The sequence below is a fragment of the Pseudorasbora parva genome, chromosome 22 (genome assembly GCF_024679245.1).
Source record: "Pseudorasbora parva isolate DD20220531a chromosome 22, ASM2467924v1, whole genome shotgun sequence".
In the NCBI taxonomy this organism is placed as follows: Eukaryota; Metazoa; Chordata; class Actinopteri; order Cypriniformes; family Gobionidae; genus Pseudorasbora; species Pseudorasbora parva.
The window spans coordinates 21,835,877-21,863,621 of NC_090193.1; the positions used below are offsets into that span (position 1 = coordinate 21,835,877).

Below are 27,745 nucleotides of genomic sequence, written 5' to 3' on the forward strand. Positions count from 1 at the left end.
TAAAAATTGCTCAAGTTGTTTCCACCCAGTTTCGAACTGGGGACCTTTCGCGTGTGAGGCGAACGTGATAACCACTACACTATGGAAACCTGTCTTCAGGAAGCAGAAGAAAATCTTCAGACTCACAAATTAAAATGTGTATAACGTAAAAGGTAGATAGATACTCTTGGCGTTGCAAACAATTCATACTTTCTGTCAAAAGTTGGTCGCTGTTTCTGCTCGGTTTCGAACCGAGGACCTTTCGCGTGTTAGGCGAACGTGATAACCACTACACTACAGAAACTTCACTTTGGGTTGAGTGGTCTTTTTCCAAGACAGGTTCATCCAATAATATGCACAAGCAGAGATGCACAATGCACAAGCAGAGTGTCAGTCTGTGTAGATTCCACAAACAACAGGACAGAGCTAATTCATCATGGCAGTCTGACTTGAGGTCCTTTGTATGATTGCCTCCAAATAGCTTGAAATTACAGCCTTTGTAGCATGGAAATCCACTAACCTGAGAGCCATTTCAGCACATATAGTAAAAATTACTCAAGATGTTTCCACCCAGTTTCGAACTGGGGACCTTTCGCGTGTGAGGCGAACGTGATAACCACTACACTATGGAAACCTGTCTTGAGGTAGCATAAGGAAGTCTTGCGAATCACGAATTTTAAAAAACGTATAATGTAAAAGGGAGATAGATACTCTTGGCGTTGCAAACAATTCATACTTTCTGTCAAAAGTTGGTCGCTGTTTCTGCTCGGTTTCGAACCGAGGACCTTTCGCGCGGGAGCCGAAAATGGTTAAGCTTAACTTCCCTTAACTTTTCCCATTCATTCTCTATGGTAGTGCTTAACACTACGGATGCAATATATATTTGACCGCAGGTAGATTTCATGGCGCTGTTTCGCCGTTTCCGTGGCGCGGAATTTAAAAGAAGCGCAGTGTCATCTTGTCATCTGTCAATCATTCGCAGTGGAGGAGGGGAGACCCGTTTTACGATCGGAGAGATATTTATTTACCGTCAGCAAACTTGTTTTGTCCACCAAATACTGCCTAAGCTACATTCAGACAGATTTTACCTCAGGTGACTACATGTACTTTATTGCTTATATATTTCTGCCATTAATTTGCATGTATATTATCGTATTATGTTTAACGTTAACTGTAACGTTAGCCTATGTTAATTGTGTTGAATGGTTTGTCCCGTTAGAAAATAGTAAACTAAACTCCTCGACGAACATACACCTGTTATTGTATTAGAGTATCTTTGTTTGCAAATGGGATTGTTTTTTCATTGATTTTATGTATATAAAAGTATTTTAATTTACAGTGCGGTAACGTTATGATCTAACGTAGTAACTAGTGCTAACGTCACCTCATACTGCACGGTTAACATATAAGTTACACTGTTATTTTACCAGCCAAAAGTTTGAGAATGTAAAATGTTTTATGTGTTTAAAGAAGTCTCTTCTACACATCATTTATGTTATGAAAATACCACAAAAAAAAAAAAACATTTTTGAAATATAAAATGACTTTTATATTTTAATATATATACATTTTGTATTTATTCCTGCGATCAAAGCTGAATTTATCATGATTACTCCAGTCAGTGTCACATGATCCTTCACTAATCATTCTCAGATGATTTAATCAAGAAACATTTTAGGATTCTTTTATGAATAGAAAGTTCAAAAGAACAGTATTTATCTGAAATAAAGCTTTTGTAAGAACTTAAATACATTAATACGTTTATTCAGCAAGGATGCTGATCAAGTGACAGCATTTATAATGTTTCAAAAGCTTTATATTTCAATAAAAGCTGTTCTTTTAAAAATTCTATTGATTAAATAATCAGATTTATTTTTTACACAACTGTTTTCAACACTGATAATAATACATATCAGAAGGATTTGTGAAGGATCATGTGACGATGATAGATTCAGCTTTGCATCACAGTAATAAATTGCCTTTTAAAATATATTAAAATAGAAAAAGTTATTTTAAATTGTAAATGTTTTGTATTTTTGTATTGTATGTTCTATTTTATCCTTGGTGAACAGAAGAGACTACTGTAAAAATGTATTTTCAAATAATCTTACTATTTTCTAACTTGACGGGTATTGTATTTTTAAAAATTTGAATGTAATAAATATAACTCACACATATATTGCATTTTAATTACAAAAATATGTGTGTGCAATTTAATGGTATAATAAATGAATAACATTTTATTAAGAAATAACTAAACACAAAGAATTTTACAAAATAAATAGATTTATTTTCATTTATTAATTTGTTTTTAGAATAAACTGGTACATTTAAATGTTGTTTTATTTATTAAGAAATAATTCTTAATAATGTATTCAGAATAGAAGTGTATTAATTAATACGGTGTGTTAATGCAACAGACGAATAAACACTAATCAGCTCTTTGTGTACAGCACAGCAAGATGAAGTCGAAAGTGATCTTCCCAGGCAAGATCAAAGTGTGCTTCAGGAAAGGACCAACTGGATATCTGAGACAAGATCCCTCAGATGAAGCCAAGAGGATCAAAGACAACCCCAATCTCCAGGACAAATCAGCCCCTCAAAGGGAAGACAAGGTCAAGGAGAATGCCCGCTCTGTTGTCTTCATGAGAGGAGGAGATGTGTCAGACAGACAGGAGGTGATGGGAGAGTTTGTGCTTCAGTTTGGAAAGTACAAAGGCAAGTCATTCCGGTGGCTGCTAGAGAATGATGTAGGCTATACACTATTCCTGACTAAGACGGTTGAGGAGGAGGAGAGAGCCGGACAGTTTAAACCGGAGGGTCCCAAGAAGGAGAGCCTACTTTCATTCCTTGAGTTCAGTAGAAGCTTCCAGGAAATCGAGGACCTCAAAAAGTATTTAGCTGGAAGATCAGTGGCACCACCTGTGAGGAATGAAGATGATAACGTGGTTGGCTTTGGGGTTAATGCAGACAGGACTTGGAGGGAGGTTTGGGAGAGCAGAGCAGATGGATATGCTGCATTCATCCTCCAGAAACGGTGTGTTCCAGGCAGCAAAATGTATCGGCTGCAGCAGTACCTCACTCAGAAAAAGACCAAGCTTCAGAGTGTTTCAGTGGAACTTGCAGCATCTGCCTCTCATCCTCCAGGTTTGTTACAGTACAGTTGAGTATATATTAGGTCAAAACTGAAATATGTAAATGTGGGATGACATATGATTTGCTTTTTTGCTTTTTTGCTTTGTTTCACAGAAATGGAGGATGATGAAGAATTGGAGAGAATGATGCTTTCTATATCCCCATCCAAAATCCAAGGCCAATTGAGTAAGAAAATCACTCACACACACAAACACATTCTGCATTTTTACATTTTTAATAAAACATTGTTTAGTATGTTTTTAAAGCTATTTGATTTACGCGCACATATGAAATGTCCTCATAAACCACTTTTATGTTTTTATACCAATGTAATACCCATGTCATTATACAAATTTGTGTCCCCATAAATCACACAAACAAGCGCGCACACACACACATGGTATTTATAATGGTTGCTTTATCAATTTTTTTCTAAATGTATTTTTTTTTTTAAATGTACACCCGTTTGAATGTAAACTCAGGGTATTGGTGTAAAATAGCTTAATGCTCAGTCACTTTTCACTGAATAATCTTTGATTTGTTCTTTTTTAATAGACATGGAGGAAGGTGAAGAATCCGGAAGGATGATGCTACCCACATATTCATCGAAACTTCCAGGTCAACTGAGTGAGAACCACATATATGCTTACACACACACACACACACACACACACACACACACACACACACACACACACACACACACACACACACACACACACACACACACACACACACACACACACACACACTTCAGCCCTCTATCAAACTGGATTTTTTCCCATGAAACATAATTGCATTTTTATCCAGCATTATTCAAGATGGTAAATGTTTGGGATGTTACATTGTTTCTGTGCTGTGCATTCCAGTTTACAATATGAGAGGGGTAGAGAGGGGTATGAGAGTGGTAGAGAGGGGTATGAGAGGGGTATGAAAGGGGTAGAGAGGGGTATGAGAGGGGTATGAAAGGGGTAGAGAGGGGTATGAAAGGGGTAGAGAGGGGTATGAGAGGGGTAGAGAGGGGTATGAAAGGGGTAGAGAGGGGTATGAGAGGGGTAGAGAGGGGTATGAGAGGGGTATGAGAGGGGTAGAGAGGGGTATGAAAGGGGTAGAGAGGGGTATGAGAGGGGTAGAGAGGGGTATGAGAGGGGTAGAGAGGGGTATGAGAGGGGTATGAAAGGGGTAGAGAGGGGTAGAGAGGGGTATGAAAGGGGTATGAGAGGGGTAGAGAGGGGTATGAAAGGGGTAGAGAGGGGTATGAGGGGTATGAAAGGGGTAGAGAGGGGTATGAAAGGGGTAGAGAGGGGTATGAGAGGGGTAGAGAGGGGTATGAAAGGGGTAGAGAGGGGTATGAGAGGGGTAGAGAGGGGTATGAGAGGGGTAGAGAGGGGTATGAGAGGGGTAGAGAGGGGTATGAAAGGGGTAGAGAGGGGTATGAGAGGGGTAGAGAGGGGTATGAGAGGGGTATGAGAGGGGTAGAGAGGGGTATGAGAGGGGTAGAGAGGGGTATGAGAGGGGTATGAGAGGGGTAGAGAGGGGTATGAGAGGGGTAGAGAGGGGTATGAAAGGGGTAGAGAGGGGTATGAGAGGGGTATGAAAGGGGTAGAGAGGGGTATGAGAGGGGTAGAGAGGGGTATGAGAGGGGTATGAAAGGGGTAGAGAGGGGTATGAGAGGGGTATGAAAGGGGTAGAGAGGGGTATGAGAGGGGTATGAAAGGGTAGAGAGGGGTATGAGAGGGGTAGAGATAAATTGTTTCATCAATAGACAGTACTGGTCTTGTGTGTACTGTTTGGTCAATATATTCATATACTTTACTCAAACAATATCTCTGAAAAATATCAAACCCAGATTATATCATTAGAAAAGTAAATTTTACAAGTGCTTAAGATTGAGAACAGCAGTGTGTAAATGAATCAAACAGAATCAGAATGTATGAACCATACAGTGTCAAAATTGGGTTTCGTTAAATTATTGTTTCATTTTGCAAAAGAACTGAGGTGTTCTGCTACTTGTGTGTGTTGATTGTGTGAGGTGTGTATAGTGTTTTGACAAAACAAGCCTTAAAAAACTAACAGTAAAGGTGTACATATGTAATTTTGTCTGTTTATGTTATTAATGCTTGAAAGTTAAATTATCTTCACTGTGCTTTTAGGTTCAGACATTGTTGGAGTCCCAGTGGTCAAAGGTCTTATTCCTGCTGCATACTAAGGATAATTCTGACATGAATCAGGATTATCTATTCTACATTTATTTTTTGCTGTTTGTTGGTTAGGCCACGTTCAGGCCTGTTCTAATTCTTGTGTTCAATTGTTCTACTAACATTGAAGGCATTTGTATCTCATCGTTGAGGGTAAGTACAGAGTTCTTGTTTTGCATGCTATACTTAAAGGTTTGGTATGTACATGTTCTACAGAGTAAAAGAAACACATGTCCAAAATGCAGAAGTACAGCAAAAGTACAAATATATTTTTAATTTGGACTAGAATGGCGCATCCCATTTGATACATGAAGTTGTAGACTACTCATGCAATGTAGACCCACTAACATACCACACCCCTAATATTAGTAGAGCGCAGGGCACAACCTAACGCTGGGTTAGTTGTAACACATACGTTTTAACACTTTCCACACATGCCAGGATGACGAAACTTAGTGTATTTACTAGTTGCCATATCAACATTATTTAGAGAAAAGCACCAAAATTAAAAAAAAATCTTTGGAAGATTTCACTGAACATTTATTTAACTATAGCAAAAGTAAATGTCTTAATTAAATTCATTTTTCATCTCAGTTAATACTCTGAACCCCAAGTGGATTTACACAAACTGAGACAGTCAAAAAGCGTTAGGTTGTGCCCCGCTCTCCCCTAAAAATAGTACTGAAGTCAAGTGTTCTATGGGTTTGCATGTATTTGCATTACTACTTATTAACACATTTACTAAGGGACAGAACTACAGGGTATTAGAATTAAATTACATTTTTCTGTGTTAGGGAGGCGTAAACCACCAGCAACACCAACAAAACCAGACCGGACTAAAGAATATAGTGCAACTGCCTCTCCACGGCCAGGTTGGTACATGGACGTGTACACATGTCGACTGCTGTAAGGATATGCCTGTTTCTGATCAGAGTTATGTTTTTTCCCCAATTCCCTTCACTCCAGTGAGGGTTCCTTTGCCAGTACCTTCAGAGTTGCTTAAACTGGGGTTATCTACAATCAAGACCACAGTACCTTTGAGACCAGGGCAAGAAACCGTGTTCTGTCAATGTAAGGACTTAATGTAACATAATTTTACTTGTATAACTTTTACTTGTAACATAATTTTATCAAATTTAAAACAGATTTTACATATTTAACAAATGTAATGCTCATCTATGACTAATGTCATCCTTGTCGTCCTGTAGCCCTCCTCCCAGTTACCTCTGCACAGTCTACAGCCTCTACTCCTCCCTCACGTTCCCCTTCAGCTGTTGGCGAGGCTTTCTCTGGACTCCCTGGTGCCTCTACTCCTCCCACAGCACTGCCTGCAGCCTCTGCTGGGTACCCTACTAAGTTGGAGGAGAAGCATGCTGTTCCACCATTGCCAAGCTATGACCAGGATGTGAGCCGATGGCACTGCTCTCACCAGCAGAGAATCTGGATGAAAACTGAAATGGAAGACTTGGGACTGTGGCCAGGATCTAGACCGGTGAGACATCCAATGAACATGATCTCCTTGTGGCGTTACCCACCTCAGCCTGAGCTTATTGATGCTATCTATGAGCTCCCATCACCAAAATACTTTCAACTTCATCCATTCTTCATTTGGAAACCAGAGCACAGCATTATGGAAAGAGTCCGCAACAACTACACTCTGCCATGCCTGTACGGCTGTCCGAATCCCCACGTTGTCTCGTCAGGTGTTGGACGACCCCGTGTCATTATTGGTACGAACAGCCAATACTACATACTTGCCTCTCGGCTCAGCTGTAAAGTTTGTAAAAAGTACTGGTTTGCAGACAAACCCCAATGGATGGACATGCTGCCAAGTCGTTTCTGCAACATTTTGCCAGCTTTTCTAACCCACAAGAAGGCCATATGTAAGACTGTGATGGATGAGTTGCGGCGCACAGCAAAGTCTCCCAACGATATGGCTAATCAGTTGAATGAGGCTCTCCACCTCAGGTATGAGCGTGCACACCTGGCTTACCTGTCCACTGTTAAAAATGTGCTGGATGGAGACAGTGGACTTTATGGTCAGCAGACCATCACAGGAGCACTAAGAGCAACAAACACTCCTGCTCCATTTGGTGGGTATAGTGATGTGGTCGGCTGGTGCGGAGTAACAGTCTCACCCCACTACTTGGTTGACTGCCTCATTCAGGAGTACCATAGGCAAGAGAGCACACTCAATCTGCTCCTCCAAGGCACGTTTGGACAAGTATTAAGGGCTGACCATACCCGCAAGCTGGCCCGGAAGGTTGTGCTTGCATCAGGTACTATGTCATCCTATGCCGTCATGAATGAAAACTGGATGATCTTGTCCTGGGTGATGCTGCAGTCTGAAAGTGACAAATCCCTGCAGCCAATGTATGAGGGGCTGTCTCGTCGCTACATTTTTGCTGGACTGCCAAAAGCCAACTACCAGTGGGTTGACAGGTAAGAACCAGCCATCACATTTTACTTCCCACCTATATTATATGTGTAACATAAACACAATATAGTATAACAAATACATGTATCATATGTATTTTAATGTTTAATATTTTAAATATACTTCTCTTTGTGTTTAAAACAGAGATTGCTGTGCTGCCTTCAGGATCCCAAACCCTGAGCCACAGGAGCACCTCCTTTGGGATTCTTGGTCGACCACTGAGGCTATAGTGACTGTGGCAACCTCTGGGCATATAATCAACACCTGTTCCTCCCGCGCAGAATACAACAGCGACATCAACATCAAGCTGGACTTGTTCCACTGCATGCGGCGATTCTCCAGAGAGTGTGTGTCAGAGCACCATCCACTGCACAGTGCTTTCTGTAAGTTTCTGTCAGCAGCTTTCAGTGTTGTGGACCAGACGGACCTACAGAGACTGAAGCAGGCGTATGTCTTCTGTGGGATAGTGCCTGCAAATCCAACAAAGCAGCACATCAGGGAGCACTGCCGCACCAGGGTCCCACACCCCACAGAGCTGCTGGAGAGAGTGGAGAGCGTTCTGCAAAGATTTTTTTTAGAATGTGATCCTGATGGTGTGCCACTGTTCAAACCATCAATGTTGAAGGTGTGGAGGATTCAGAGAGTCCACATCCTCAGAGGCTGCCTGAGTGACCCAGAGGTTGCGGAGGGGATCCTCTATAGGCATGGTGGAACGGTCCAGCTGAACCATGTGAAGGGAGAGGCAGCAGCTGTACCGGTTTGGATCCCTGTGAGAGGCACCTCTCAGCAGGAGGGGTTCCATTTCCATCAGGCAAGATGGGTCACCGGCACTCAGGTATCCACAGAACTTTTCCAGGCGCAGGGCATGATTGGAGTGGCTCGTTGGAATTTCCAGCGCCTTGTGGACCTGAAGCAGCCTGAAGTGAAGCTGCCTGCAGTTTTTGATCCAGTGCTGATCATGGAACTAAACAAGCTTTCAGACGTGGTGACGGGTCAAGCCAAGTACCCTGCTTTACTTGTCTCACAGACAGACACCAGAGAAAGGTTTGGACTGCAGTATCTGGAGCCTGGTTGTCGTCCTGTACCCCTGGACTGGGACAAGCACAAGTCCCAAAAGGTACATGTTGCAGGGGAGGGAGAGCGTCAGTCCTCAGAGCTGTCTGCACTCAGTGAGAGTTTCCCACCTGATGACCCACCCGAGGAGGTCAGGGAGGAACACTTTGCTCAGGTAAACTTGACTGTTGTATATAGGAATTTCACTGTCAATCTCACTCACTAAAACACAAAATGTAACTATGTAATCACTGATTTTATCCAAAATTAATTACCCTATGCTCCAGGATGACATCTTTGGTGTGGCTCCTCTTGGCTCAAAAACAATGATCCAGCCTGGACAGCCCACCAATGTAAAAGGTAATTTAACTCCCATCCTCATCCCTTTATTATTCCTTATTTATATGAATACTACGGCTATTTGAGAGATAAACGTAAAAATGATTTATTTTCCACTCTCCTTTAGATGAGATAACACCACCACTGCCCTTTACTCCCTCTCCACGTGCTGCTCGCACAGGTTCCATCAAGGCAGGCGGTCTACTTTTTGTCCTGGACCATGTTCGGTGGACACAGCCCATGAGGGATTGCATTGATGGCCTTCTGGTAAAGTACCACGGGCAGAAAGACCTCCTCATCCAGGTGGATGCAGAGTATGCTGCCCTTGTGCAGGCTGCCTCCAGGGATCCCAATAGCCTTTTACACCCCACCACAAAACAGCATATCTCCCGTTATGTGAAACACCTGGCCAAGATGACAAACACAAGTTCATCCCTGAACACCAGTCCAGAGAAACTCCTGGAAACCCAGCAGCTGTGGCATCACCTTACAGAAGGCAGTGAAACTGTAAGTGTTCCAGTGTTAACCCTCCAACCTGCCCCAGTGAACCCACCCAGTAATAAGCCCCAGGAGTCCCCGCTAACTAAGGGTGAGATTGAAGAAATGGTGAAAGAGCTTGTGGAGAAGCAGCAGCAAAAGCAACTGCAACAGCAGCCTGCCACAAAGAGGACACGGAACTGTCTTGCTTGTGGGCAGCCAAAGTCACGTTACCTTGGTGATGGCTCCTCCATTCATTTCTTCTATCAGTCTGGGACCGTGAAGTACTTTTACTGCTCGACAAAGGTATACCAGCTGTATGCAGCGGAAGGCCTCACCAATCCTCGAATGCCATTTGCTGACTTTGCTGAATTGCCTTTTTTTAACCGAGAGCTAGAGGCCGTAAAGCAGCGTTCTGCAGAGGCAAGACAGGTAATGGAGGAGCGGGGAAAGAGAAAGGCCTTGGAGCAGCACCCCACTGGTCGCCTCTGTAGGTTCTGTCACAAGCCACTCAAACAAGGTCCAGAGAGTCCACACACACATACTGGGTTCCCTGGTGTGGCAGGGAAATATGTCTATTGTCCTGCCAAAGTGTTTTCCCTATATCGGACAGAAGGGATGCCTCACGAGATGACTTGGGGAGAGTTCTGTCAGTCTTCTTTTTATGAGGCTGAAAGGAAGAGATGGGCAGCAGAAAAGGGAAAGTGACTGCCCTCATGTTTCCTGGCTTTGAATATGTACATATTGTAATTGTTGTATTATAAAAATATAACTGTGTATCTTGTTTGTTATGGATGTCTGTTACATGCTGAAACCACTGGTTTGTTCTTGCCTTATTGTCTTTCTGGGGTTTCTTCTTTCTTTTATTTTAGAATGCCATGTTGGTCCAGGATTGAAGGATTGTAAAATGTAAAAAATTCTGCTTAACTTTTACTGATTCATTTGCCATTTTTGTTTATTTATCAATGAAAATGTGTTTACAATTGTTTCAAAACATTTTCAAAACTCAGATTATTTAGATGATTGAAAGCACTACTTTTAATCTTTTGAAATTGTAAATACTTTGTATCTCACCTGTAAGAAATGTTTGCATATAATATTTATTAAGCATGTTGTTATACTGTTCTTAAATTTTATTAGTTTATTACTTTTGGTACAATCATATTTATAACTGTACTGTATACACGCACATGGGCAGTAGGATCATCTGTGTTCAACTGAAAAGTAGCCTAAGTGGTTTCTTTTTTATTCTTCCATAGACCTTTGTTCAGTTTAAACTGTAACTTGATTTCATAGACTGATTATTTATTTTGGTTACGTTAAGATATTCCCAGTGTTAATTTATTTTTTTATTCAATACAATTGTCTTTTTTCCCACATTATCTACATAGTGCAATTAATATTTACATAATGTTGTGGTAGAATGCATACATTTTGCTTTGTTCTTTTGAATGTTAAACTTATTTATCTTGTGTAAAAAGATACATTTGTAAATATTTGTTTGATCTTGCTTGTGTTTTAAACATTCTGATATTTGCAATATTTTCAGTACTTGCTATAACATGTTTATTATTATATTTTTATTATAGAAAAAAATGTTCAATTCACGTTCTCTTTTAGCAATTCATTTTACTCGTTCTAAATGTTGACAATGTCTGTTTAATATGCTGTGATATATATTTATCCTCTATTATCCTAGTATTAATATATAATAAACTAAATATATATAAAAAGAATGTTGTGTGGTGTTTTCATTTTAAATATAAATATTTAAATATGTGAAACATTAATTACCAATGGCTATGTAATTTTGGACACCTTAGAGAAAACTCTTAGGAAATGACTTATATTTGTAAATCTTAGTTTAATATGATTTACGATATTTTAGGGACATTAAAAAGAAATGTAAAAACAATCACATAATAAAAAAATATACTACTATAACACAACTCCATATTTGTATATTAATCATTTTAAATAGTTTTATATTTTCAAATAATGATACACATCGTACACAAAGACATCTGTTATAGCTTCTTATTTTTGTATCTATCTTAAAAACAATTAGACTATAAATAATGTTACTATAATTGTTAATATTACACTATAGAAACAATTATAGTAATGCACTTAGTAAATTTAATTTAAACTACATATCAGTTGTGCATTCTTTAGCAATTTTTAAATAATGTATAAAATGTATATACTATATATACTATAGTATAAATTTTGTTCACACTTCACACAAAATATATTTATTGTGTGAAGTGTGTGAAATATTTTGTAGGGTGTCTTCATTTTAATTAATCATATTTTAATTATTAAAATATTAACGACAACACCTGAACTATTATAGATGTTAGTAACTAAAACTTATGCAGACCTTACACAAGAATAATAACTGTTCAATACTTGATTATGTATGTTTATCATACGCTACGCGAATCTATATGAACAGTAACTTTAAATACATGTAATGTTATTTGTGGTCGAGGCGGGATTCGAACCTCCAATTTTATGCACTATTTTTGTCCCGCCTCTCTGGATTTTCCTCGCTTTCTATTGGCTAGCAGCGCTCTACACCTACGCGCGACTGGCCGTCGCGTGTTAGGCGAACGTGATAACCACTACACTACGGAAACACCTGTAACAGGCATGGGCACCACCCTGGCGGGTTTCTGGGGCCACTGCAGGCGGGGAGGATATTGTATGTATGGGGTTAATTTAAAGGGGTACTTCAGCGCTGGGAAGATGAATCTGTATTTAAACTGGGTCATCAATGTAGTAGAAATGTGAAATTATTTTTGAATTTGGTGTCTTCTAGACTGAGAAAAGACAGAAAATGTATTTTTGTCCCATGGGGATGAAAGACTACAATTCCCAGAATGCTTCGCTGCCCTGTGCCATTCCCAACGCCACCAACTTGATTACAGTGACTGAGTTAGAGAAGACACTACAATTAAAAACTGAACGTGTCTGATCAATATAATGAGTGAGTCACCGCGCGAGTATCACAGCACTGAGCACTAACTGCACGAGTGATGAGAGCTGAGGTAATTGCGACTACACTCGCAGCATACATTCACAACGCGAGTTCAGTCTGGCGCTTTTCAGTCTGGGGGAATCATCCACCTGTACCTTGGATCCCATCCCGACTGTTGTGCTCATGTCGTTCATTCCCATTGTCAGCCCAATCATCACCCAGTTTGTTAATCTCTCTCTCAAAACTGGTCATGTCCCTCTTGCCCTTAAAGCTGCTGTCATCCATCCTATACTTAAGAAACCAACCTTAGACCCGGAGGTCCTTGCTAATTATAGGCCGATCTCCAACCTCACCGTCATGTCAAAGGTTCTAGAGAAGGAAGGCGCCTCTCAGCTCCACAAACATCTAAAAAACAACAACTTATTTGAGATATTCCAAACAGGCTTTCGCTCGGCCCACAGCACCGAAACAGCTCTGCTTTCTAATGACAGCTCTGATTCTAATGACAGCTGATTCCGGATCACCATCACTGCCCATTCTCCTTGACCTATACTTGGTCGCGCGTGCCGCTACTCAAAGGTGCGTCTCAATCTTTTTTTTTTTTTTACAGTCTGCTATGATCTCAATCAGCTCCTTAGTTCAGTAGTCAGTGGGCACTGATCAGGGAGTCGGTTGTCTTAATCGCAGCGTCTTAACTGTCTTTACCAGTGCCCGAATTTGTGTACACGAGCTAGGGAACTGAATGAGACATACCCTGTCTCTGAAGGTTAGTAATAGGCGTTACCACAAACAGAGGGACATTTTCAACTGTGTTAAGTTACTTGATTTGCCCATACTTAAAGAAAAACGTAACCGAGAGCATGCAGAGCGCCATTATCGTTAAATATCAAAAGAAACATCGTTATCAGAACAGGCTGCACAACTCCTGGTTCAAGCTCTTGTTCTCTCCAGACTGGACTATTGTAATGCTCTTCTGGCTGGGCTTCCAGCATGCACTATCAAACCCTTGCAGCTGATCCATAATGCAGTGGCGAGAGTGGTCTTTAATGAGCCGAAGAGAGAGCATGTTACGCCTCTCTTCATCAAACTGCACTGGTTGCCAATGACTGCTCGCATCAAATTCAAGGCACTAGTTCTCGCCTACAAAACAACCACTGGCTCTGCACCAATATACCTAAACTCGCTTGTTCAGACTTACACACCCTCCAGAAGCTTGCGTTCTGTGAGTGAGCGACGCCTCGTGGTTCCATCCCAAAGAGGGATGAAATCGCTCTCACAGACATTTTCCTGGACCGGTCCCACCTGGTGAAATGACCTGCCGATCTCAATTTGTGCTGCCAAAGTCTGTAGCCATTTTTAAAAAACATCTTAAGACACATCTCTTCCAATTGCACCTGACCAATAAAGAATAGCACTTAACTATCCATTAATTTTTGTTTGTTTGTCAAAAAAAAAAAAAAAAAAACCTGTGTACTGTGCTAATTAAATGAGACTTCTTACAGCTCTTACAGGTTGTTGGCCTTGTTTGTTTCGTTGCTTCTATTGCTCTCCCCTTTTTTGTAAGTCGCTTTGGATAAAAGCGTCTGCTAAATGATTAAATGTAAATGTAAATTATTATTAATATTATTATTATTATTATCTTAAACATAGGAAAATGTTAAAAGTAGGATTACTTTTTAGGTCTCATTGTTATATGGCACAATAGGAAGAATTTCTGATATAAGAGAACTTATTAATACAGTTCTTCTGTCCAATCTTTCTTGAAATCAGCAGAGAGAGACTAATCAGTTCAAAATGATTCAAGGTTAGAAATAAAGAGCTCTGGAGGACATGCAAAAGAGAGAATTTAGCTTTTTGATTTTTATTTTAAGTGTTTTTATGCACAAAAATTTCTAAATTGTTCTTTCAACATTTTTAGCAGTATTAGCGTCATTATAAATTACAAAATCGATAAGAAAATTTGACATGCAGTTTTTCTTATATCCGTAGGATGGCAGTAGAGTTTCTGGGATATGTGGTTGTTATTGTGGAAAATGCCCTCCTCCAGCTCTGGACTTCTTGTTGAAGATCGTTTTGTGTCTCAAGATATCAATGTGTCGTCATAAGCCACAGGGCTCTTTGTGCATGTTGTCTAAGCATGTTTTTTTTTTTGCTCTCATTGAATTGTTACCCATTCACATGATTATATGACCTACACACAGCAACGGTGGAGTTAAAAATCTTTGTTTGTGTCCTACCGAAGAAACAAACACAAGTAGATAAACATCACATTTTAATCTTTGGGTGAACTATCCCTTTAAACATGAAGGCATATCCAAACATTAACCAAAAGTTAAAATGATAAATACATTTTGCATAAATATTTAATATGAAAGAATTAGTTTCCCATTCTAAAAGTATAAGTCCTCCAAATAAGGAAATTGTGGAGTTGTTCTTCTGTTTTTCAGTCATATGGTACGTGTGCTGGCAAACAAGAGTTAAAGATAGTTTGAGGATAAAGAAATACTTTAAATAGTCTTAAAGAATACATTTTTCATTAGTTTTAAACAGACCCCATTCATAATGAATTAATTATATTAAAATTCTTACCCATGTACTTCAATAATTTCAACAACAAGTAGGATAAAATGATAGTTCACCCACAAATGAAAATTATGATTTACTCAGCCTAAAGTCATTCTAGGTGTATGACATTCTTCTTTCAGACAAATTCCATCAGTTATATAGCCCGACAAGCCAGACCCACATCAAGATGTTTGGTCTGGAAACTCACCATAGACAGGGCTCAGTCCGAGGGGCGGGATAAACGGTTGTCTTTCAAACTCCCTCTGCACGCGATAGGATAGCGGTACACCAACCGGAGCAACGACGGTGAAGGGGAGCTCGCTGACTGATTAAACATTTGCCGTATCCGGTCGGCTAAACTCCGAACACATCTTCCCTTTTTAAGAATGACTTCAGTGCCGCTCTTTGTTCTTTTCTCAGAGGAAAGCTTCAGATAGGAATTGAGAGTTGCTAGACCACACTTGCGGGCAAATTAAATTTGCTGCCGCTAGGGTGCGTCTAGATTTCTAGGCTATCAGTTATATATATATATATATATATATATATATATATATATATATATATATAAATCCTGGCACGTTTAGATGCACTTTTATGGACTTCAAAGCATAAACAGACATTCGCTGCCGTTATAAAGCTTAATGGAAGAGCCAGAACATTTTTGTTATAACATTATATTTGTCTGAAATAAAGTCATATACACCTAAGATGACTTTAATCATTACTTTAGTAAATCATGGTCTAGTTTTCATTTTTAGGTGAACTATCAAGCATTAGTTCTCCCAAATTTTTGAACTCTGTCATCTGCTCACATTGACTTACATAGTATTTTTTTCTATTCTTTTATGATAATTTTCTAAATACCATCATGTCCTGAATAAAACATGTCAATAAGTGATTTGAATATGTATGCACAGAGGTCATAGTTGTGCTTTATTGTAAATAAATATTATTGGTCAATATCTATCCTTCAATTATCTTCCAAGACAGGCAATCTTTGAATCTGGATTTCTACCTAATACAAATCAGACACAAAGATTAAGTAGTGCAATAAGATTACAGTTTGATGAATGAACAATGAATTAAAGAATGGTGAAAGCGTTAACGTTACTCCGTCTGATGCTAGTTTCTTCAGGGAGGCCACTGTGCATGGCTCGTCTGTATAAAACTCTTAAAGGGGGGGTAAAACACTCAGTTTCAGTCAGTGTCATGTCAATCTTGAGTACCTATAGAGTAGCATTGCATCCTGCATATCTCCGAAAAGTCTTTATTTTTTAAATAATTATATAAGAAAGATGCGCTGTTCCGAGTCTTTCCGAAAAAAGCCGAGCGGGTGGGGGCGTATCGTGTGGGCGGAGCTAAATAATGACGTGTGCACGCCGCTGCTATTGTGTTGAGTCGAGTGCGTCGTAAAGCTGTGTCATCCCTAACAGCGGGAAAAAAACTGTCTTTGAAGGTGTACATGTGAGAAGTGCAGTTGTGCACGTGTGTGTGTGTGTGTTTACACGTGGTTTGTGTAGACAATTGTAACGTTATTAAGCGGACTGGTTTTGCACGGCACGCTAAGTTAGTGTTTACATAGAAAGACACGGAATAGTAGCGCATTTGAATGAAGAAGCGCGCTTATTTAGTTCAACATATTTCCCCCCTCTTTGTGTATTGTTGTTTGGAGTGCTTTTACAATACACAAACATAAAGTTACACAAAATGGCCAGCTAAACAAATGTACACGCACTACACATCGCATGCTCCATTGATCAATTTCTATATATAGTAATATATATAGTAACTATACGTGATCATGTTTGGGCTACTTGATGGGTATAGGCAAAAACACAGACATTTGAAGCAGTCTAACTCACCGCCCGCGGTTCTAACGTTGGGACCTTTATCGTTGGGACTGCTCCATCATTCAGCATTAGGCGATTGGAAAATCCGGCGTCGAGCTGGGCCTTGTTTATGAAACAGTCGGCACCGAAATGCAGCGAACAGATATAAACATTCGCGCAACTCAGTTGCTGATCCGGAAAAGCAAATTCCATCCACTGTTGCCTTACCGCGGGGTTTTTGGGGAATCTGTGCAGGACTGTCTTGGTCTGGCAACCAAAAACGCACTTTTTTGATGTCATTGTTAATTGTGCACATCACCTGTGCAGCGCAGCCTACGAGCCAGCGCTTTGATGGGCGTAGCCTGTTACTTTTGCTCTCTCCCTCTCTCTCTCTCTCACGCTCTTCCGGTAGAATTGTCCGTAAGGCCCATACAAGGAAATTCCGCCCCCATTAACGTCAAAGGGGACGCATGATCGCAAAAAACTTGCCGAAACTTATGACTAACCGGAAGTAGTATTTTTGACAAAGAAATACTTCCATCAAACGTCCACCTTAACTTTTGAAACTTTGTCCATGTTTAGTATGGGATTCCATGTCTTTAACAGTGTAAAAAGATCAGTATGCATGAAACAGCATTTCACCCCCCCTTTAAGCAGCCTTTCAAGCAGCATAGCTACTGGATGCGTTTTCCAAGACATAAATACATAATGATACATTAAAGATACAGATTAATATAGGTGTGGGTCACTACTTTTTCGGCGTTTTCTGATTCAGTGTTTTCTCTGTGCACCGCATCACGAGCCTCGGCCTAGTCTGAGAGAAAGATTTAGGCGCGTTATTAAAGCGTCACGTTATATATCGTTATAAAACAATATGTCCTAAAAATCATGTTGCAAATTAGGCTAAAACACTTACTTTCGGTGTTTCCTATGGGTGTTTCCCTTATACAAGCAAGCCTCCACGTCGTCTGCTCTGTATCGCGAGTCAAAAGATGCAGCATGTGAGAAAAGTTGTCTCGTTTAAGCGCGCAGAGCATTCAGACATCGCTTTAAATCAATATGTTATAAAATACATATTGTAAATTAGGTAAACACTTACTTACGGCGTTACCCTGTTAAATAGCAACAGCCTCAGGTCTGCTCAGAATCACACGTCAACGAAAATGCCTGTATGAGAGCTGTTTAGCTGGGCACAGCACACATAGGTATAAAACAATATGATGTAATAAAATACATTTGTAAATACGATGAAACCGCATAAAACACGCAATATCAGCGTTATCCCTCCTTGTGTGGTCCGCATCGCGAGTCAAAAAAAAAAAAAAAAAAATGGCGTCTGTGAGAAAAGTTTCAGCTTGTGTCACCGAAATGGCCCGGATGTAATTTTACTCTGTCTCGGTGTTGAGATTTAACTCTACATATGTTCACCAGCCAGGGAGTGTGGTTTACACTAGCAGTGTTAATTCAACACCAGAAATGTAACACTTTACTCTGAGAATCCTTAACACCAGGATTTCAACACTGGAGATTTTGCTGTGAAGGTTTGGGGTCGGTAAGATTTATTTGTTTTGTTTTTAAGTCTCCTATGCTCACCAAAGCTGCATGTATTTGATCAAAAATACAGCAAAAGAGTAATATTCTGAAATATTATTACAATTTAAAATCAAAAGTGAAACAGTAGATGTATAGCATCACTTTGTAGGCCAAAATTAGTTTCCGGTTCCCTCGTCCTAAAATCAAAATTTTCCCGAAATTAAGAGACATATATATATATATATATATATATATATATATATATATATATATATATATATATATATATATATATATATATATATATATATATATATATATATATATATATATATATATATATATATATATATATATATATATATATATATATATATATATAAATTCTTTGATGATTAGAAAGTTCCAAAGAACAACATTTATTTGAAATAGAAACCTTTTGTAACCTTTGAAATGTCTTTACTGTCATTTTTGATCAATTTACTGCATCATTTCTGAATAGCAGTATCAATTTCTTCTTCTTTTTTTCTTTTTTATGTAACCAACCACAAACTTTTGAATGTGTATTTGGGAAATATTAAAGCTAACAGAATTTTAGTCATCTGAAAAGTCAAAGATGACTTGTTTTTTTTTTAAAACACTTCTTCTTCTTCTTCTTTCGGCTGTTCCCTTCAGAGGTCGCCACAGCGAGTCATCTGCCTCCATCCAGTCCTATCCTCTTCTCTCAGATCGACTACCTTCATGTCCTCCTTCACTACATCCATAAACCTCCTCTTTGGTCTTTCTCTTGACCTCCTGCCTGGCAGCTAACCTCAGCATCCTTTTACCGATATATTCACTCTCCCTCCTCTAAACATGTCCAAACCATCTCAACCTGACCTCTCTAACGTTGTCTCCAAAACATCTCACATGTGCTGTCCCTCTGATATACTCATTCCTGAGCCTATCCATCCTCGTCACTCCCAAAGAGAACCTCAACATCTTCAGCTCTGCTACCTCTATCTCTTCCTCCTGCATTTCCTCAGTGCAACTGTCTCCAAACCATACAACATCGCTGTTCTCACTATACTGTCCTGTACACCTTTCCTTGTTGTTTTTAAACACATCATATTATATGTTAATTGAAGACTAGTGCATTTTTATCTGTTTTATTCTAAAATTCCTGAGGAACCAGTATAAGCAGAGTGAGTCTAAATTAAGGAAACATTGTCACAGTCCGGAACACATTGTTTTGGAATGGAACATATTGTGAACATTGGAATTCGGACTATTTGGTAGTGCGAATGTTACTGGTGCTAAGACACATCATTATAGTTCTGAAAAATGTGTGTTTGGTTTGGTCTCAGACTAATCCAATGAAACTGAATATGAAAAAAATATTTACACGTTCAAGATTGAGATTTTTTTATTATTATAAGAAGTTACCAAGTAAGTACCTAGTTACCAAGGCTGATTTTTTTTAAATCAAAAATACAGTAAAACATCATGTGAAATATTTTATTATTACAATTTAAGGTAACTTTTTTCTATTTTAATATATTTTAAAATGTAAATTATTCCTATGTTGTCAAAGTCACATTTTCAGCATCATTACTCCAGTCTTCAGTGTCACATGATGCTTCACAAATCATTCTAATACGCCGATTTGATTCTGAAGATACACTCCTGGGCAAACAATAAAAAAGGGGGCCAAGCTCAAAAGGGCTAAACACTAAGCTTTTTAATTGGTTTAACCCCCAATTATTGGTCAGGAAATTTGCCAAATTTAAGCAAATGCACTACTTAAAAAGCCATTGCTGTCTCAGAAAAACATCAGAGACAGAATAAAGTTTTTGGCAGAATATTGTTTGATTCAGAGTGGTTCAGCTTGTGCGGAGTGATGAAACATAAGTTGCACGTGATGTTCCAGAGAGGTGTCTTTGAATATCTGGAAATATAATAATAAATGCATCTTTACCACAGTGAAGCATGGAGATAGAAGTATCATTGTGTGGGGATCTTTTTATCTGCTGGTAGTGCTGAGCTACTTCAGTCATTTGGAGTACGAGGAGAATATTGCAGAATGAATGACTTGCTCCCTGCAATTGAAAAGTTGTTATTGAAAGAGGAAATATGTTATTTTTCAACAAGACAATGCTCCTGCCCAAAGTGCAAAGACATCCAAGAAGTGGCTTGAGAACAAGTCCGCAGGCTCATGTTTGGCCTGGGTCAGAGTTCAGAATTGAACCCTATAAGTGAATTTTTGGTCTCATTCAACTAAAGCAAATCAATTTCAACTACTCATTAACAGTTTGAAGCCATTAGAATTGAGTGGACCTGGAATAATGATTCTGTTCTGTTCTTAAGCCGATTATGCCTAATTAGCCATCCACCAACATGGTCATGTAACACGGGAACCCGCTTTCTTTTATCAGTGTAAGGTCATAAATGGCTTAGGCATCAACTGGTCTGCACAGGTAGTTTTTTGCCTCTTACCCCGATTTCGCGCGGCATGTAAATGCGTTAAAGGGATAGTTCATCCAAAAATGAAAATTCTATCATCATTTTCTCACCCTCAGGTTGTTCCGTTTCTTTGTCTGCTGAACACAAAAGAAGATATTTTGAAGAATGTTTGTAACCAAGTAGATAGAGCAACCATTCACTGCAATATACAATGAAAAAAAAAACAGGTCTCATATTGAACATTTTCTAGTGACTGATCACACCTAAAATGTTCAGTTGGCCAAACTGAATTTCTGTGAAGTAAATTGCATCAATTTACAGAAATTCAATTTGGCCAAAAAATTGACATCTAGAAAATTGACATTTTGGCAAAAATGAAAAATGTAGATGTTATCAGTCACTAGAACATTTTCAATTGGAGACCTGATTTTTTTTTTCTTCTTTCTGCTTGGTTACAAACATTCTTCAAAATATCTTATTTTGTGTTCAGCAGAAGAAAGAAACTCACACAGGCTCGGAACAACTTGAGGGTGAGTCGACCAAAATGATGACAGAATTGCAATTTTTGGGTGAACTTTCCATTTAACCTGCTTTCTTGTGGCTTAATGAAGTGCGCATGTGTGATAGGTGACAAAAAACACATACTTAGAGCAGATTTAAATGGCCATTGAGAACATTAAACTGTGGTGTTGCAAATTATTCGATGTGAGTGATTTATTAGTGTACCTTTAAATGCTTATCAATAATCTAAGAATAAAAAATGAATTTTTGAAAAGGAAATTTTGGTTGAACAAATTACTATGTGGGCTTTATGGCTTTTTTATGTGGCCTTTTTAAGGCCTAGAAGACTAGCTTTTACAGGTGAATCGCCCATAATTTGTTACAGGTTTAATGTTTACTGTCACCATGACAACTCACAGGCTTACCCAACTTCCACTAAACACCTGCAGGAGTCATATAGCTGAAACTCTGCTGGATTCAAAGTGCCACTGAACCTCCTCAAGGGTGAGCATATTTGATTAAACTAAACATGCGGGCTAATTAATATAACTGAATTCTTCTCTGAAAAAAAGAGTTCAGTAAATATTCGATAAATATTTAATTAGGTATGAGTTCTCTGGTATCTTTCAACTCTCTCTATTGAAGAAGACTGCATAAAGATAGACCAGTGAAGATTCTGGCTCTCCAAACTCTGCATTGTTTCACAAACTTTCTTCGTTGACATTTAGCTGAAAGGTAGTGTTGTGTGGCTTTCACCACACATACCCTTACAAGCAGAAAAATACTGAGCTTGCTCTTTGAGATCCACTTAAATACTGAACACCAAGACCTTTTCACACAGTGATCAAGGAAGTCTCTCTTTAAGTGTCTTTATCCTGCTGCTTTGTTGATCTCATTTTCCTCGGCATCTTACTAAATAACACACATGATGAATCATTCAGTGTCTTAGCAATACGAATGAGACATTTAAAAGGGCTTTGATTTGGTCAGTTCATGCATTTCGTAGCAATCAAATCAATGACCTACACTCAGTGGGGTTATATAGAACCTTTTAGGGCTTCCAAATATAAAGCCTGATAGAACCCTTTAAGGTTCTATACAACCTTTTCTTATAGTTGTCATTCATTTACTCTACAATTTGAGCAAACTTGTTTACCACAATAAATATATTCTTAGAGCCTAAAATATTTTAAGTAGAAGCATAACTGTGTAATTAAATATAGCCTATTCCAAATAATTATATCATTACCCATACACCCAAATTTCAGTTTAATTTTCTAAATAGTTAAATCTAAGGCTAGATCCTTGTTATAGATTCCAATGTAGATTGGAAAAACGCATGCAAGTGTTTTTGTGACATCAGGACACAAATGTGTATAATAAGAGGGGGACATTCCCCATGTACCCATTTTTCAAAAGGCCTATAAATCATAAAAAAGGTTTATTTATTTTTATTTTATTTTTGAGAAAGTAAACTACAGTTTCCTGTGATGGTTAGGTATAGGGGTAGGGGAGTGTAGGGGGTAGAAATAGAATGTCCCTATGGAATGTCCCCACAATTCACAAAAACAAACGTGTTAACATGACCACAAATCAATTCATAATCGAGACGTGAAATATAAATAATATAGACAATTTTTTTAAAATTTTCTGTCTCAACTATTTTACACTCAAAACTTTCAAAATAATTACACCGTCGAAATCTGTGCTTTATGTAAGTGCAATAAGAGAAAAGGTCTTAACATTTTAACTATACAGGAATGTACCTGACATTCACTGGGTTCAAAAAAACGCTGGCGTGTCCGGAAATGCAGTAATTTTATTCACAGAAACTCGCATAAAAACTGATGGGACGGACCGGGAGGGCGCGCGACGGTGAGCATTTACACCAATGCTCTCTCATATTGAGTCGGCGTCCCGTTGCAATACGCTTTGTGATTCCTTTCCTCACGCTGTCATGTTTGGTCGAAGCATTAAGAAGAGAAACTCCAGCCGGTCGGTAAGTAAAGCGGTACGGGGTGTTTACCCTTTAAAGACTACCATTTTTACGCACAGTTACTTGGCGCGCATCAGTTAGACAACCAAGAAAGGGTCTCTTTGTTTTGAGTTATTTGGACGGAAATGAAAAGGCTAACTTAGCTGTAATAAAACGTGAGCACTTTTGGAGCTGCTCTGTGATGTGTGAAGTTGTGAACAACTACCACTCAGTGCTACATCACAGTGTTGATGCTTCTGTACGAGCCGTAACAGGCGTTTCCAAACATTATAGGCTTGTATTGTCCGATTTGCAAATGAATTATTCTCCATCTCCACAAATGTGGCATCAGTGCAATAATACGACAATATGTGTGAATTATATTGAATGAGCACATTCATTCTACTCATTTTAACAACTCATTGAGACAAACTGCTAGCCTTTTCTGAAGAATAAAACTAAAACTTAATTTTAAAATGTGGAAAACGACTGCTCACTCAGCTACTCAATAAGACATAAATGAAAGTTGTAAACAATAAAATAATTTAACATTATGTATGATGTAATAGGGGTATTCTCTTTGTTTTAATATAATTATTTACTTTAAAATGTAGCCTACACTTTTATGGGAAGAACTCAGTCAAAATAGAATATGACCTGATGTGTAGACATGTATTGTTATCATGATTTATATGAGTAATAGTACACTGTAAACCTGAAAATGTAGGCAAAAAAACAAAACAAAACTCTGGACTCAGGCAAAAATTCAGAGTCCGAAGCCCTCTCCTGAACAGCACGCCAAATATGCATTATCTTTACTCTATTTAATTTGATGTAAGTGTGAACCAGCTAATAAATGGCACCTTGCTAATTGGTTACACAGTGCTTTGGTAGCATTAGGATAACACTTGCTCAATGAGGACAGCAATAAAATACGTTTCAATATACCTGTTAAAATACCAAACTAGCTTATGCTCCACTCATCCCCATAGCAAAACATATCTCCCAGGTAATATAATCTTGCACAAAAAACATAATATAACACATAATTTTAGCATTTACCCAGTTTTGGTTCAATTTAAATTACTCTAAATTAAAATAAACAAGTTCATAAGAATCAAAACAATGAAACCATTTAAATTACAATGAATGCGTCGGTTTGTAGAACTCAAAAGAAAACGAAAGTTCTAAATACTCATAAAAGTGAATTCGTTCTGACTAATTTGTTTAATTTAAGCTACTCAAACCAATTCATTATTATAAGCCTACAATGTATTAGGCCTACATTAATAACAGACCCTTTAAAATGACATGTTTCACAAATGGTATCTTTATCTGTATTATGACACATTCGACCTGTTTCTTTTAACCCCATAACTAATGCTGTGTTCACACACGACGCAATTGAAGCAATAAGCGCTAGGCCTAGTGGTTTACATGTTCAAGTCATTCATTCATTCATAGACATTCTGCTCAAATGAATCGAGTAAACGCAAAATGTTAAAGTTTATGTGTGATATTCTCGTGAATAGTGTGATTTTATTTGCTTAATTCACATCTGGTGTCAACGCATTGTCAGTGTCCACTAGGACGCTTGGAATACTTTTTTTTATAACTTATTTTCCAATCACAAACAAAATCTCATGGGAACATTTTTGTGATGTTAGACCAACATTAGACCTGTATTCCAAAGCATTCATGAACACAACCCTTTAAGTTTGGATGGTGCATTTTAATGTCTAACCTCAAAAAAGGGGGTGATAGTGGAACTTTTAGCCATATGTTATCTTTCAGAGGGCCAAATTGAACTGCTCTGCAGGCTTAAATGTATGACTGTTTATGCCCGCCATGTAAAAATCGCATAAACGTTATGCATACCTGTTAAAAAACTTGAATGCACACAGCGTATCAATTCTTCTACATTTTGATATTCTGTATGCCGTATGCATTTGAGCTTTAATATAGCAATGTCTTTTCCACAGATGTAAGGCATAACTTCTTTATTGAAAAATAACTATTGTATCTCTTTTCAACCTCTGTAGCCCATTGTACTTAAAGGACTAGAAAGAGGACAACCTTGTACCATATGTGGAGATCAGTGTCCTGGCTTTGTTCTGCATAAATGGAGGTGAGCCCCATTTTACTTTAGGCATTAAGTAGAGAATGAGATGTCATCTTTACTTATGATGCAGGAGAGTCTAGATCGTTGTAAATAGGAACAGGGAGTAGTTTTTTAAAGTTTTGTCATTGCTGTTTTGGTCAGTATTGGACAGCATCAGCATTTCTAAGTTCTTAAAATGTTCATTGGAAATGTAGAAGTTCTTTGCCTTTAGATAGAGTCACCATAGGAGGATTCAGTAGAATTTGAATAGAGCTGACAGTGCGTGTCTGAGCCAGTAGGCAATTTGCAGGACCTGCATGCGCAAAGATAACAGCATACACTAAGCTAGCTATTCATGCTTTCTAGGACATTCAGGCTTCATTTTTGCTTCGGCGAGTCCAAAAGCCATTTTGTTTCTGGCTCAGAACTGTATTGAACTGTTCTGCTGGATCACACTGAACTTGAGGATGTGAATGGTTAGAGTTTGGTGTGTGTGTGTGTGTGTGTGTGTGTGTGTGTGTGTGTGTGTGTGTGGGGGGGGGGGGGTCACCTGTTTGACCCCATCTTATAACTATATCAAAATGAATTAGGATAGTTCTCCCCAAAAATGAATATTGTCATCATTTCATGTTTTTTTTCCAAACCTGCATGACAGTGAAAAAAAATTATGAAATAGTTATATTTTTTATAGAATGAAACTCAAAATTAAACTTTCATTAGCTGTTATTCAGAACAGTTTAAGTCATACAGGTTTGGAACAACATAAGTTATCTTTACCTTCAACAACCGAGACATTTTCATAATGGAATTGATGAACCTTTAATATGTAACTTCTAAAGTTCACCCAAAAACCAGGCATAAGGGTCAGTTTTCTTAAATTGAGGTTGCATACATACTTTGAAAGCTGAAAAAGGTTTGTTAGGATAGGACAATATTTGGCCAAGATAAAACTATTTAATAATCGGGAATCTAAGGGTGCTAAAATAGTGTTATATAAATATATTATAGTGCAAAAAATCTAAATATTGAGAGAATTATTAAAGTTGTCCAAATTAAGTCCTTAGCAATGCATATCACTAGTAATAATACATTTTTTATATATTTACAGTAGGAAATTTACTAAATGTTTTCATGAAACATGATCTTTACTAATATCCTAATGTTTTTTGGCATAAAAGAAAAATGTATAATTTTGACCCATGTTTGCTATTGCTACAAATATACTCATGCAATTTATAACTGGTTTTGTTGTCCAGGGTCACCAATCAAGAAAAAACTAGCGAATTCCGATCAACTACAGAAGCATGTTTCCATTGTCTGATTGCTTTATAAAGAAGGCAAGAAAGCTTCTATAGAGGCAGGGGTTGCTGGGATGGAGGGTAAAAAGAACTGATCTGCCTGCTCTCCATTGCTGTAAACTATTACAGGGCAACAGTCAGCTCTGGAATGTGCCCTTAATTGCCTGTCTTTTGCAGTGCTACAATAAAACAGAAGGTTTTCCAGACAAACTTAAAGCGTAACATAGTAACATAGCTCTTTTTTGTGTGAGTGGGAGACCTATAGCACACTATGGGGTCTCTTACAACTGCAGCTCCTAAAGATTTTTATAAGACAGAGAAAAGGCATATTTGAATGCAGATTGCTATCAGGATGCTTGCACAGCCAAAAGGTTTGTTTGAGATGTGCCTTCTTCTACTGTAAAGGCGTGAATCTGGATTTCCTTTCGTTGGAGGCTGATTCATTGTGGTGTCGGTATGACTTCACTTTGTAGGCCAACCGGCTGTTAACATTCGAGAAAAACTCAACTCAATAACATTTTCCCATTGGCTTTTAGATTATCGCTAAAACTAAATCTGTGATCAACAAAAGTTTATGATACGTACATGTTTGTTCATCAAGATAATTACCATAGATGAACACAACTTTTTGTTAATTTTAAAGCCTAAATGCAGTCGGCATAAGTAAAAAGCTAAAGGTAGGCTATACACAGACCAGTCACTCAACTTCAATATTACCATTACTATAAGCTTCCAACGACTCTTTCAGTTTTTATCTTTGTATTTTTATGTCATAGAATAAAACGTGAAAGTGTCTTGACCTATATATATATAATATGTCTCTTAATTTCGGGAAAAATTTGATTTTAGGACGAGGGAACCGGAAACTAATTTTGGCCTAGAAAGTGATGCTATACATCT

At 38.3% G+C, this 27,745-nt stretch overlaps 2 protein-coding genes and 1 long non-coding RNA gene across 3 annotated transcripts in view; 2 read left to right on the plus strand and 1 right to left on the minus strand.

Moving 5' to 3' along the window:
* The first annotated feature begins 5,329 nt into the window (after window positions 1–5,329).
* On the plus strand, window positions 5,330–11,013 carry LOC137058609 (uncharacterized). Its single transcript, XM_067431929.1, has 6 exons — window positions 5,330–6,184; window positions 6,279–6,383; window positions 6,521–7,754; window positions 7,894–8,977; window positions 9,090–9,162; window positions 9,269–11,013. Exons 3-6 carry the CDS (start codon window positions 6,757–6,759, stop codon window positions 10,324–10,326), a joined length of 3,213 nt encoding a protein of 1,070 aa, XP_067288030.1. The 5' UTR covers window positions 5,330–6,184; window positions 6,279–6,383; window positions 6,521–6,756; the 3' UTR covers window positions 10,327–11,013.
* Window positions 11,014–17,744: 6,731 nt separating this feature from the next.
* On the minus strand, window positions 17,745–18,291 carry LOC137058520 (uncharacterized). The gene is made up of 3 exons (XR_010900715.1): window positions 18,095–18,291; window positions 17,912–17,968; window positions 17,745–17,809 (listed from the first exon to the last, which is right to left on the minus strand). It is a non-coding gene; the product is annotated as an uncharacterized lncRNA (long non-coding RNA).
* Window positions 18,292–23,331: 5,040 nt separating this feature from the next.
* Window positions 23,332–27,745, plus strand: part of prickle2b (prickle homolog 2b) — a 119,771-nt gene continuing 115,357 nt past the window's right edge. The window contains exons 1-2 of the mRNA XM_067431593.1: window positions 23,332–23,470; window positions 25,489–25,574. Of these exons, the coding sequence (XP_067287694.1) occupies window positions 23,363–23,470; window positions 25,489–25,574 (194 nt within the window). The 5' untranslated portion in view covers window positions 23,332–23,362. The remainder of the gene's footprint in view (window positions 23,471–25,488; window positions 25,575–27,745) is intronic.

What these genes read in the sequence shown, in the direction of transcription:
- LOC137058609 (XM_067431929.1), top strand. Translation starts at nt 6,757, where the DNA reads ATGAAAACTGAAATGGAAGACTTGGGACTGTGGCCAGGATCTAGACCG. An exon ending in AACTACCAGTGGGTTGACAG is followed by an intron (nt 7,755 to 7,893) that starts GTAAGAACCAGC and finishes TGTTTAAAACAG; the next exon opens with AGATTGCTGTGCTGCCTTCA. An exon ending in GGGAGGAACACTTTGCTCAG is followed by an intron (nt 8,978 to 9,089) that starts GTAAACTTGACT and finishes CCTATGCTCCAG; the next exon opens with GATGACATCTTTGGTGTGGC.